Here is an 11,906-nt window from a genome sequence, read left to right as displayed (position 1 = left end):
CCAGACATTTCCCATGAAAGAAAATCACCACCATCTTTGGACTGATGTATCCCAACCATTTCTCATGTACCTGTCAGAATTTTATAGGAAGCGGTGCTTTTCGAGGAAACATCTCCCAGCCAGAGAACTGCCACTTTCCACAATTGAAAAATATCAATGCGATATATAAAGAAAGAAAAGGAAAAAACGGGCCTATAAAACAGAAGGAGTAACCCAGCAGCATCTATAGAAATTAAATAGCGTAATTTAATTTAGGCATTGTTTTAATTTCTGAACCTGGTCTCTTTAAGTTAAAAAAAAAAAAAAAAACTATTAATACGCATACCTTTAAAAACGACTCTGGAAAGAAAATTGCACAGAAAATAGGGAAGGGAGGGAAAAGCGGCCCCTTCCCCAAAGGAAAACCGCGTCCAGCAAGCGGTCGGTCACTTTCAAAGTCCGTTGTGAACTGTCCCACAATTGTTTGTGTTCGTTTGTTATTTGGCATATATTGTCCCTTTTCGGATGGCTACTTAACTCGGTCTTCCAGCAGATACACGATCAGCTCGTAGGTGGACAGAACGATAGCCGTGTTGGGGATCTGCCTCATGAGCTGAGCAAACAGTCCGCGATAAAAAGCAAAATATCCCTCTTCCTGAAATACCAGCCGGGCCGTCTGGACGAAGGTCTGGTACTTTGTGCCTTCCTCGCGTAGCCTCGTCCGGATGACTTCTGGGGACGGGGAGGGGGCGAAACGTCAACACACAACCCTGCGCCTACATTCAGCCCAGGCTGGTTGGCGCAAGGCCCGTCAAAGGGGGCTAATCCCGCAGCTGGCGAAGGCCTCCCACCGCGGCTACGCCTAACTCGGAAGGAAAGACTTCAAAATCCAGAAAGGAACCGATTCTACAAAATCAGGGCTCATCCCTCGCTAGTTCAGCCTCTCGCAAGTTCCCATGAAGGACTATTATCAACAATATTCTCTCCTATTACACTGGATTAATTTATCAAACGGGGCGTGCTAAATTCCGCCATGCCCACGTGTTAACACGCGTGCCCTGTTGGGTTCCATTTTCTTTCCCTTTCTGCCGGAAAGCGTGCCATGGTGCTGTTTCCCCTCGCGGAGGAACGCTGCTGGGGGGAAGTTCCAGAGCAAGGCTTGCTCGGAACAATGAGGGCTAGAAACTTGATCTTCGCATACCCGCTCCCAAAGCCCATTCTTCAAGGCGTTGCTTTGCGTTTCATGGGTTTTGCTAGGCCAGGGTGGTTTAGATATGTCTGGGTCAAAGAGAGAGAAACTCACGTACCGTGTGGATAAGCAATACAAGACGCGCATCCTTTGGAAATGGCAGCAGCTACTGTGATTCCAAGGAAATTGGTGGAATTCGTCTCCGGGCTTCCGGTGAAGGGAGACCAGCTCAGATCTTTCAAGTGCTGCTTCAGCCGCTCGTAAATAGCGAAGCAGATGATGGTCTCGGAGATGCCCGCGTAGGAGGCGGTGAGGCCTCGGTAAAACCCCCGGACGCCTTCCGAGCGGTAAACGTACCTGGCGCATTGCAATGTGTTCATCTGCTTCAAGCCGCGGACTCTGGCGGGCAGAGAAGGAAGAGCCAACGGGCGGTTGGTTTTGCTGGATCGCCTTTCCCAGCTCTTACGTCGAGTTAGCCAACCGGGGCCTCCTTCATGCCCAACTCCATCCCTCTCAAAACGGGCGTATATCCCATTTGCCCCGAACGCTTAAGAGTCCAGGCAGCGTTTCTCAGACTCGGCCACTTGAAGATGTGGGGACTTCAAGTCCCAGAACTCCCCAGCCAGATCCAAACGCCCTCCTGCTAGCTTTCTAAGCGCAAGGACTGTTTGTCTTGGGGAGAGTCCTCGCCCTCCATCACAGCCGAGGGGCAAAATGGTATTTTCTGAAACGCAGATAACGGAAAAGGGGGGGAAAAAATCACGGGAAAATGCCTGCGTTTGGGGTGCTCAGCTCCACATCCTTACCTTCTTTCCAGCTGCATTCTTGTTTTCACCATCCAGATAGGGTTCATCAGGGAATTAGTCACAAAAGCTGGAGAACAGGAAGGAAAACCAGCAAAAAAATGGGAGGGAGGCAGAGAAACATCAGCCAGGCTATTCACGAAGTCTCAAGAGCAAAAACAGAACGTGAACCCCCCCCCCCGATTCTCTCTCAAGCTGGAGGACCCCGCAGGCTGGTGGGATCACAACTCCCATCAACCCCTCACCGGCCTGGGTTTGATGGGTGTTGTGGTCCCGAGCCTCTCCGTTCAGTTTGAACTGGACAGCTTGAAACAGCAGTCGATTACAGAAAATAAACTTCACTCCGCAGATGTTTGCACGTGGCTAAAACTTGTGAAAGGCTTGTTTGCACCGCCTGGCAGGGATTCCCAGGTTGGAAGAGATCTGGTGTGCCAATGCGACAGAATCCACATCGCTTCTTCTCACCTCTACGTCCTCATGGTCGACGGCCAATCCGACGTTAGTTTTTAATTTCTTTATCGCACTGAGATTTGTAAGCCATCAAAAATGACGTATAACTGTGGCTGTATTCACGGAGCTGGGCTCAACGGTTTCCCCCCGCTATTCATCTAAACACACAGGCCGTGGAGAAGAGAGAGCGTGCGAATTGCAAATGCAAATTTCCATTTCGCAGCTCTGTTTACTGACGGGGTGATTTCCCCTTAAAACGTGAAAAAGAGAAACAGAAATCGGGGCAGCCTTTAGACCTCAGAGAACACAAACATCGCCCCAGCTTGTGGACAGGAATATTTTCCCCTTTTGATAGACTCCTTTAAACAAGTGTTTTCCAAACTGGGCCACTTTAAAATGTGTGGACTTCAACCCCCAGAATTCCCCAGCTAGCGTGCTTTAAGATGTAAGGACTTCAACTCCCAGAATTCCCTAGCCAGCATGCTCAGTGGCTGCAGAGTGCAGGAGGGAGAATCTGATTGCAGGAAACACAATGGGAAATACAGAGATTGCGCAGACACGGTGAACGCAGGTTCCCCACCGATTGCTCCAGGCTGGCCTTGGAGTCTGATTTTTACCCCCAAAGTGGCACGGTGACCCAATTGGATGGGGGGGGGGCAGAGCAAGGCTTGGTGCTTGGGACAGGATGACAAACCTGCGGAAGCTGCTGAACAGATGTGGACGATGCTGCTGTTGGGCACAAAGACGTGGTTGAATTGCTCCTTTGCTCTGGAATAACACGCAAAATAAACAGCCCTGGAAAGAGGCAGAGAAGAAAATAAAACGGATTAGAAACCAGCACCTTTGCCAAGTTAGATATCGGCATCCAAGCCGGCAAATTGGGTTTTCCCAGTCCCCAACCCCTTTGGGACACGGGACTTATATTTCACTATGTAGTTTGCATTTCTAGAGCACAGACTGCCTGAAGCCCGCAGGATCTATTAACACAAACGCCAACCCTCACATTCTTCACATTACCCAGTCTCGCAAAGACCAGAATTTCCCTTCCTTCCCCCCCAAGTGGCTTTTTTCAATCCGGCGCCAACAAATGAACCCCCTTGGAAAAATCAAAAAATCCACCCCTTTCCCGTGAAATTCTACCTGGATGGCGCAACTCCAACCAGATTGGGCCCCAGCCCGCGGAAAAGTGACTTTGGGCCCTCCTTTTCCAAAATGGACCTTAAAAAAAAAAGGAGAAACTTAAGCATATCTGTTTAAAGCAGCTGGCAATTAAAAAGGATTGGAATAAGAGGCTGGTGATGAAAAACGACAAGGTAGTAATTTTATCCAGGCTGTTTCCAAGAACAGAATGGCGACTTTCTTCTTTGTCAAGTCCTCTTCGCCTTGCATTTATTTTTCAGCTGTTCACGGGCTGGACAGCCATTAAGCAACTCCCCACCTTCCCATTTCAGCAAAGACTCCGCGCTGAAGCGTGTCACCCCAAAATTGGCCCCAAGCCTGGCTTGAACAGGGAACAATTGTGGTTAGGGGCCAAGGTAGGAAAGACAAACCTCGCATTGTCTTTACAAGTTCACGGAGGAGTCTTTGTAATTCTATTTTCCGTGGGAATTTTAGAACAGCGAGAGTTTTTAAAGGGGAGCGGGGCGGGAACCACTCTGGGAGCCAATTCCCAGTTGCCAAGGACAAGGAAAACTTGGCCTCCTTCTTGTTAAACTGGCAACTCTGGCGTAAAAAAGTTGCTTTTTGTTAAGATTCACCCAAGGCCGCAATCGCCCCCCTCCGCCTCCCTCCAGCGCCGCACTGCCCCTCTGCGCTTACAAAATGCATGCAGATTCAGCAGAGAAGCTGCCAAGGTGTGTGTGGGTTATTTTTAAAATGCCAAGCAAGCTGTTTTGCCTGGCCTGGGCATCCTTGTCTGAGTGCTGCCCCTGTGAAAAACTGCACTGAGAAGGGGAACAAAGACGTCCCATCAAAGTCATGAGAATCACCTAAGCCGGTGTTTCTTAAAGTGCGGTCTGAAGACCCCTGGGCGTCCCCCGAGACCCTCTCAAGGGGTCCACCAAATCAAAATGATTTGCCAGCTACTGAAGATATTTGCAAACATTTAAAACAATGCCACTCTCCTCATTACCGTTTTTTATTTGTTAAAAGAATATTGGGTTTTCTCACGAGAGATACTTTATCGCATCTCATGGGAGTTGAAGTCCACCCATCTTAAAGTGGCCAAGGTTGAGGAACACTGGGTCAAGGTATGAAGGCAAAGGCCAACTTCTTCAAGACACTCACTTGAGCACCTGGATGAGACCGGGGGGCAGAGAAGTCGGGCGCACCATGCCCTCGGCGCTGAGCGTCCCCAGATGGACCTGAGGATAATAGATGGCCCGGAAGGCCAGCCTTGAGGACTGCAGCCTTGTCTTGATCACTTCCAAAGGGCAGGTGAAGATGGCCCCCACTGTTCCTCCACATCTGTAAAATTCAGCACACCCAAAAAGAAAAAAAATCCAACGTTAGGGGGAAAAAAAGAAAGAAAACCTGACTTTACCCTCTGTTGATTAAAAAGGTAAACCCGTTCTGAGTTCCAATTAAGCGTTTTGAACTAGGAGACGGGTTCACTTTATGTCCTGTAGAGCATCCCGAAGGCTTGATATTAAAAGAGACAAAGACTTATGTTCAGTCAGACCCAGCTAATGTTGGTACGCTGATGCAACAGCCCTTCCTTAGCCATGGATTTGTTTTTATTGATCAATTCATTCAACAGATGTATATAGCTGCCCATCCCCCAAAAGGAACTCTTCTATCTCCTGTAACCAGAACTCTAAGATACACTGCTGCTGGGCATGGAAGCTCCACTCGGGTTAAGCGCTGCTGATCAATTAAGCCTTATCCTTAGTTACTTTTCTCCCGGTTTCATCCTGGGCCCTCTGATTCGGCAAGCGTGGGAGACCTGCGAGATCACATCAAAAGTTTGGGAAAGACTTTTCCCCCCACACTGGGACTTGAAACTTTTTAGTCCAGCCATCGAGCGGGCACACTTACAGCCACTAGGGGTCGTGTGAAAATGACGCAGGAAAGGAAAAAAGACAGAAAACTGGAGCCGCTGTTGCTGCCTTCCAGAGAAAACCTCTCTTTTGTTGCACTGAGTTTCTGAACTGGCTGCAAACAGATTGCGTGCAAAGGTGCGGGTTTGCCCAGGGGCATCTGAGAGGCTGGGCGAGAAAGGATTACAGGCATGAACTTTGCATTCAGAGGGTGGATTTGGCAAACCACTGGTCCAGCCCTCAGTTTCCCCCTCTGTAAAACAGCTAAATGGGAAACCCCGGGACGTTCTCACCAAATTCAGGGCCTACAGGACTGCATTGTTACTGGCCAATACTAACATTATGGGCTAAAGAGGTCTCCCATCATCTAGCCACTGGCTGCAGCAACACGCATAATACATTAAAAATAGCTTGCCCCTGCCCAGGAAGGCTCCACTGAGATGCACCGCATGAATCGCGGCAGTTTGAGCCCTCTGTTCATTTCACAAATTCGGCAGCGAAGCGTCTTTTCGTCCGTGCGTACGTCGGAGAGATGTCTCAAGCCAATGTCCAAATGGCAAGATAATTAAAAAGATTAAAATAGTTAAAAAATGAAATGAAACGCCGTCGTGGAAAGAACGCGTGGGCCTCAGCGTGGTCTTCCTGAAAAATAACCCTAAAGGTTCCCCAGGTGCTCTGGTGCATTTCAGCTGCTCTCCACGGGAGAAATATTTTCATTGCACGAGCCACGCCGTTCATGTTTGCAAAAACTCCCTCCCAGGTGAGGGAACGATGCTGAATTGCCCACTCATCTCCCCTCTGCAAGGCCTTTCCCTCCCCCTTCGCTGAGACCGTGCCGCAGTGCCTTGCGGGCGGTTGCAAATTCGATCGCTGGCCTCTTTTAGCAGAGCTGGGGCCGTTCGAAGATACCCGAAACCAATTGAATTGTGCAAAGTCTAACCTCGGCCTCGGGGTACCTGCTCGGCATGAGGACCTCTGCAGTCTTTGGCAGGACTGCAATGCCACTCATCCCCGACCACGGGGCCCTGCTTAGCAACTCAGCGCCATCCGTAGGGAGGTGCATGCTGTTCCTGTTTGAGGAACAGCAAAAAGTCGTCCTCCCCCCCCCCGCAACCTTTCATTCAAAGAGGCTTTCCCAGTGGAACTGCCTGTCCTTCTGTGCACGTGCAAACATGCGCTGCCCCATTAATAGCTGCGTGGTCAGCAGGGCCAGCCAGCAGATGGCCGGACAGATGCCAAGAAATCCCTAAGCGAGCGGGCAAACAACCCACCCAAGGCCACGGGATCGCTGATGGAAAGCGATTCTCCTCTGGCGCAATTATCCTGCTGCGCCGACCGCTTTTCGCACTTTGCATCCCTGCTCCTGGGAAAGGAGCGCACGCGGCGAAGGAAAGCACCAGCGAGGTGTTTTTCCAGCCGTCACCCGTTCACCGACACCCTGCAGCTTTTCTGCCAAAGATGCCACCTTGATGCTTCTTATCACAAAACGACAATTTGCCCAAGGGGGGGAGCGTTAGAGGAAAAAACATTTCCCTTTTCTTGCACCCCTGGATCAAATCCATCCCCCCCACCCCACCTTTCTAGGAACCAGCCAATCAGCTGCAAACTGGAGACCAAGATTCTGTACTTTCAACTTTTGGTGGCCTGGTTGGACGCACCACGGTTAGGCTTTGCCAAGAATTCTGGGAAGTCTGCTAACACGCGCGTGCCACTCGCACAAGGGGTGATACGGCCTTCAACAGAGCTTCCTTCCACCACCCCTGGATTTTGCTCTGCTGAGGCTTTCCAGCAAAGCTCATGTCAGCTTGCCCCATTCTCAACACGGGCCCGTTTTGTCGGACAAATGGGTTTTCTTTTTCGGACAACTCAGAGATTCTTGCTCAAAATGTAAAAAGAGAGAGAGAGAGAGCCAATTTGCAGACAGCTGTTCACTCGATTGCTCAGCTGAACTTCCATGTTCAGAGGCAGCGTACCTGTGAACAACTGGTAGGATAAGCTAGGTGGGTTTCCTCCCAGCCTCCAAGAAAACTCTCCCTCATTTCAAAATTTTATTTGAAAGCTCCACTGAGCGTTGAACCGATGTGCAGAATCTTTGGAACGATCCATAAAGTAACCAGCAGTTTCAAAAATAAGATGAAACCATTCCCCGCCAGGACAGATTAATGTTTAAGCTGTACCAAGCGAGTCCTGTTTCTGCACCAAGATTTCTTTTTCAGTTGCGTGTGCCAACTGGGCAAAAAAACTCCGCTATCTTTCTTCTGCCGCAGCAGCCTGAAACCTTTAAAGAAAAACGAGAGGTTTTATTCCGTACGATCGCGGCTGAAGTACCAAGCGACTCGTATGTGGAACATGCCAAGCCAGCTGGAAAGGATTTACTGCCCCAAAGACTCTGTAGCGCCACTCTTAATTTGGGGAGGAGAAATCTTTTCTCCCCAAATTCATTGTTTTAAAGCTGAATCACCAACCTTGGGCCGGGCACCGCATTTCCAATCGGTGCCTCCCTATCGACAGAAAGAAACTTGCCGGACTGCACAAAACACGGGTCGGGGTGGATCAACAGTGCGGAGATGTTGAGATTACATATCCCATCGCCCCCGATCAACAGCCACACTGTCTAGGAGCACTTCCTGAAACATCATGGCTTCATTTCTTCCCTTCTGTCCTGCTGGTAATTTAACAGTTGCAGCGAGCAGAATATTTCTGCTCGCCTGAAATTCGACTGCTGAAATGAACAGCGTTTAACCTGTTAGCTCTACTGCAAAGGGTGTGTGCCAGATAAATGCCTCCCCCCCAAATGCAGTTAGTGGATCACGACATCCTACTAAAATACCACAATGCACGTCCCACAAATCTGAAGCCAGCGCGTGACACGCTTCCTGATAATTCTGCATTTATGTCAACCAGATACGTTTTGCTGTGAAGCGCCCTTGTTGTCTGCGCTGTACCACTGGAAAATCTCACGTGATCCATCGCTTAGATACCTTTTAAAAAGAGAAGCTGCTGGCTGAGGCTAAAGAGACTTAATGCTCACCTTCCTAAGCTTTCTAAGAGAACAAATAATTGTACTACAAAGAAACACTTAGGAAGTTTTCAGCCCATCCTTCCAAGCAAAGCTGTTACAAAAACACAAAGTCCATACTCTCTCTGTATAACAAAAGCAACTTGCCTCAAGCTGCAGTTATCGCACCGAGGTCTGTGGCGGGAAAGAGAGAGATCGCGCCAGTGAGCCAAGCTACATTTCAGAGCCATTCAAAGACCTTGAAGCGGGCCTATTGTTTGGGGCCGGGGATCCCAAAATAGGAGAGTTTCAAGGATCTGGCAGCGGACAGGAAACCGCTGGCCGATGTCCTATTTGCTTCGGAGAATAATGAATCCCCGTGGAATAGGTTGCCGAGGAGTTGACACGCTAAAATGCCTTTTCTTAACTTGTGTGGCTGCCTCTTCCCAAACCAGGAGCCATTCCAGGGACATGGCTGTCCCAGCAGGGGGTGATGGGCGCAGTAGTGATGTGGGTTTGTACCAAGATAAGACACCAAGCCCTAAGCCAGTATTTCTCTACCGTGGCCACTTTAAGACGGGTGGACTTCAACTCCCAGAATTCCCCAGCCAGCCATGCTGGCTGGGGAATTCTGGGAGTTGAAGTCCACCCGTCTTAAAGTGGCCACGGTGGAGAAACACTGCCCTAAACTAACCTCTAACTAATGCAGCTTTGCTGCAACTGAAGTATCTTTTGGAACAGCTCAATCTTTCTTTTCCCAGCGCGTCACGTTCTCAAAACACAATCCCTCGAGCCAATTACGCCGGAACACCAGGAAGAGATGACCTTACCATCGCTTTAGCCACGTGGGACAAAACCGCAGGGACGCAACCCCGTTCAGGACATCGTGTTTCGAAGGAGGGGAGAGAAGCGCAACCCTCAGGAGTCGGCTGGGGAGGGGGGGGGGACCCTCGCTGACCGAGCGGAAAAAAACACAGCAGCAACCTCGGGAGGCAAAGGAACAGCGTGACACCGTTTGTGGTCCTCTTTGCAAAGGCCAAAGGACGCCTGGCGTCTCTGCAAACAAAGCGAGGGATTTGCACACCAAAAAAACCCCAAAGCAGGCCCTTCAAGCTTCTGGATGGGAGAAAAAGCTTGTCTGGGCTCCCTTTTCCCTCCCTCCCTCCCTCCCTCCCCAGGAGCATTAAAAGAAAGGTAATAAATGGCAGCTGCCTTCAGGGATTAAACCAGGATGCTGCGTTGGGTGCCCAGAACCCCCTTCGATGACAACCGATAGCGACGCACCCTTTAATCTTTTAAGAAGTCTTTTTCTATCACGGGACATCTGCGGATTTCATAACCTGGGCTTGAAGATCATTCCCTCCCCTTTAAGGAGGCGTATGCGAATCGCGCTCCCGCACCCGAATAGGCTGGAAGGGAATAGCTTCAGGACCCTTGACTAAAAATCGGGTTTGGACGGGGGGTGGTGGTGGTGGTGGTGGAGTCCTCTGCCCCAAATGCATCCATAAACACTCCCTCTAAACCCCCCACACGGGCAGAAAATCTCATGCGTCTAATTATAGCTTGTCTGCTGAATCAGTCACTTCACACACACACGCATCGCCGGGGCATTTCATCCAGTTGTCGCCCTTTGCACAACATCCTCAGCCCAGTTCATTTAGCCTTTCTCTTTTTTTTCTCGGTTTTGTTCCAGGGTGGGGGAACAGGCAGGATGTTATGCACAGCCCGGGCGGAGAGCCTTTTCTGGAGGAAGGAAAGACGCCACGGGCGATCTGCTGGATCTGATGCAATGGATCTGCGGGATCTGATGCAACGCTGATCGGCCGGAGCGGACGGTATGGTGTGTTCGCTTGGTGGAGAGTGGGAGCGCTGGGATCGGTCCGGGGGCCCTGGGCGGCTTCTTCCGAGCACGTGACAGCCAGGGTAGACTGCTACTGCCCATGGGAGGTCAGCGAGTCAAGTGGGGTGGTGGGGGCAGGCGAGAAAGGACGGCCAAAAAGGAGCGGGGGAGGAAAATGAGAAAATGGGGCGGGGGGTAGGTAGGATTAACCTGAAGGGGGGAATTAAGGGGGGAATTAAGGGGGGAAATTGGGAATGTAAGGGGGAAAGGAGGGGGGAATGAAGGAAAATAGGAAGGGAAAAAGGGGCAGGAGACAAAAAGGGGAAAGATGGGGGCGAGAAGGGATGAATGGGGAAGGGGAGAATGATGAATGGGGGCGGGGGGGGAGGAAAGCATGAATGGAGCAGAGGAGGGGGCCGCCGCAGGACTCACCCCCCGGCGAACAGGTGCAGCAGCGTGCTCTTCTCCGGCGCGACCGCGGCCATGCCCGCCTCCGAGCCGGCCTCCGTCCTCCCCAGCGCCGCGCTGCGAATGCCAGCTCCCGGGTCGCCTGCTCGCCACTGCGCTTGCGCCGCCGTCACGCGATGCCGGCGCCGGGCTCCACGTGCGGAGCGGGCCAACCACGAGGCCGGCGGAGGCGCGAGGGGGGAGAGCGGTGACGCGCGGGGCGCCGCGGGGCGCGATTGGCTGGCCGCGGGAGGCGGGTGAGGAGAGGACGCGGCCTGGGCGGCGGGCGCAGGAGAGCCCGGCGAGACGCCCGCGTCACAAGGGAGGGGGCGGGGCTTCCGCGAGGGGCGGGGCTTACTCCCGGGCGGTTATCTTTCTTATGAATGGGACACCGTGAAAGGTGGGGGCGTGGCCTGGCAGGTATATCGGCGCGTTCCCACATTAGAATGCCTGTTCACGCAAAAAAACCCGGAAGGGAAATCCGAGTTCACCACTCGGTCCCTCTCCCAGCTGTGTGGGACTACAGGTCACCCCATCCGTAGCCACCGTGGCTGCGGATAAGGGACAGTGTAGTCCCGCTCCAGTTCTGCTCCTTTTCCAGCGATGGTCAAACAGAGAAGAAATGAGAATCTAAGCCACTTTAGCCTGGGGCAGTGTTTGTCAACCTTGGCAACTTTAAGAAAGGTGGACTTCAACTCCCAGAATTCCCCAGCCAGTATCTGTGGATTTCAGCTCCCAGAATTCCCCAGCCAGCCTGGGAATTCTGGGAAATGAAGTCCACCCTTCAGTGGGGTGAATTTGCCGGGGTTCCCACAGGCTTAATGGCACCCAGTGCTGCAATCTCTGCCATAAGCATTTTTTTTAAAAAGCATTGCATTGTGGGAAGCATTCCTTCCGCACACCCCTTTTGCCTAAAGCCGCATTTCCCGTGAAGCAGGAACACGCGGACTCCGTGCCACATTGCAATTCAATCTAGGCAGCCACCTGAGTGGGCTTGAGCAAAAGCAGCAGCTGGGGGGGCCACACAGCCTCCCCTGGGGGAGAGGCAGCTGTTTGTCACGGGACCCCCCCCTTGGCCCCTGGAAGGAGGCTCAGATTGGAAGGACGGGCGCCAACGCATCACTGGCCTGAAAGGTGGTTACAGCTGGCTTCTTCCTAAGCA

At 51.6% G+C, this 11,906-nt stretch overlaps 1 protein-coding gene across 2 annotated transcripts; it reads right to left on the bottom strand.

Moving 5' to 3' along the window:
• Positions 1-283: 283 nt before the first annotated feature.
• Positions 284-10,880, bottom strand: SLC25A33 (solute carrier family 25 member 33). Of its 2 annotated transcripts, none has more exons than XM_088136792.1 (7): positions 10,730-10,880; positions 4,708-4,887; positions 3,562-3,639; positions 3,116-3,216; positions 1,975-2,041; positions 1,287-1,567; positions 284-711 (listed from the first exon to the last, which is right to left on the bottom strand). In XM_088136792.1, exons 1-7 carry the CDS (start codon positions 10,780-10,782, stop codon positions 509-511), a joined length of 963 nt encoding a protein of 320 aa, XP_087992918.1. In that variant the 5' UTR covers positions 10,783-10,880; the 3' UTR covers positions 284-508. The 2 variants fall into 2 exon arrangements, with proteins under 2 accessions (XP_087992918.1, XP_087992919.1); XM_088136793.1 differs by lacking the exon at positions 10,730-10,880 and adding an exon at positions 9,288-9,419 and having other exon boundaries at positions 285-711.
• Positions 10,881-11,906: the final 1,026 nt, after the last annotated feature.

Source organism: Python bivittatus, unplaced genomic scaffold (assembly GCF_059951505.1).
Source record: "Python bivittatus isolate LINGU-HERP-01145 unplaced genomic scaffold, Pbiv_v1 ctg000090_np1212, whole genome shotgun sequence".
Taxonomy (NCBI): domain Eukaryota; kingdom Metazoa; phylum Chordata; class Lepidosauria; order Squamata; family Pythonidae; genus Python; species Python bivittatus.
This window is presented reverse-complemented; position numbering and strand designations above follow the sequence as displayed.

Excerpts from the sequence above, each read along its gene's own strand:
- SLC25A33 (XM_088136792.1), bottom strand. The coding sequence starts at position 10,782 with ATGGCCGCGGTCGCGCCGGAGAAGAGCACGCTGCTGCACCTGTTCGCC. Across the intron at positions 4,888-10,729 it reads CTGCACCTGTTCGCCGGGGG|ATGTGGAGGAACAGTGGGGG; the intron begins GTGAGTCCTGCG and ends TGAATTTTACAG. Across the intron at positions 3,217-3,561 it reads GTTGGAGTTGCGCCATCCAG|GGCTGTTTATTTTGCGTGTT; the intron begins GTAGAATTTCAC and ends GCCTCTTTCCAG.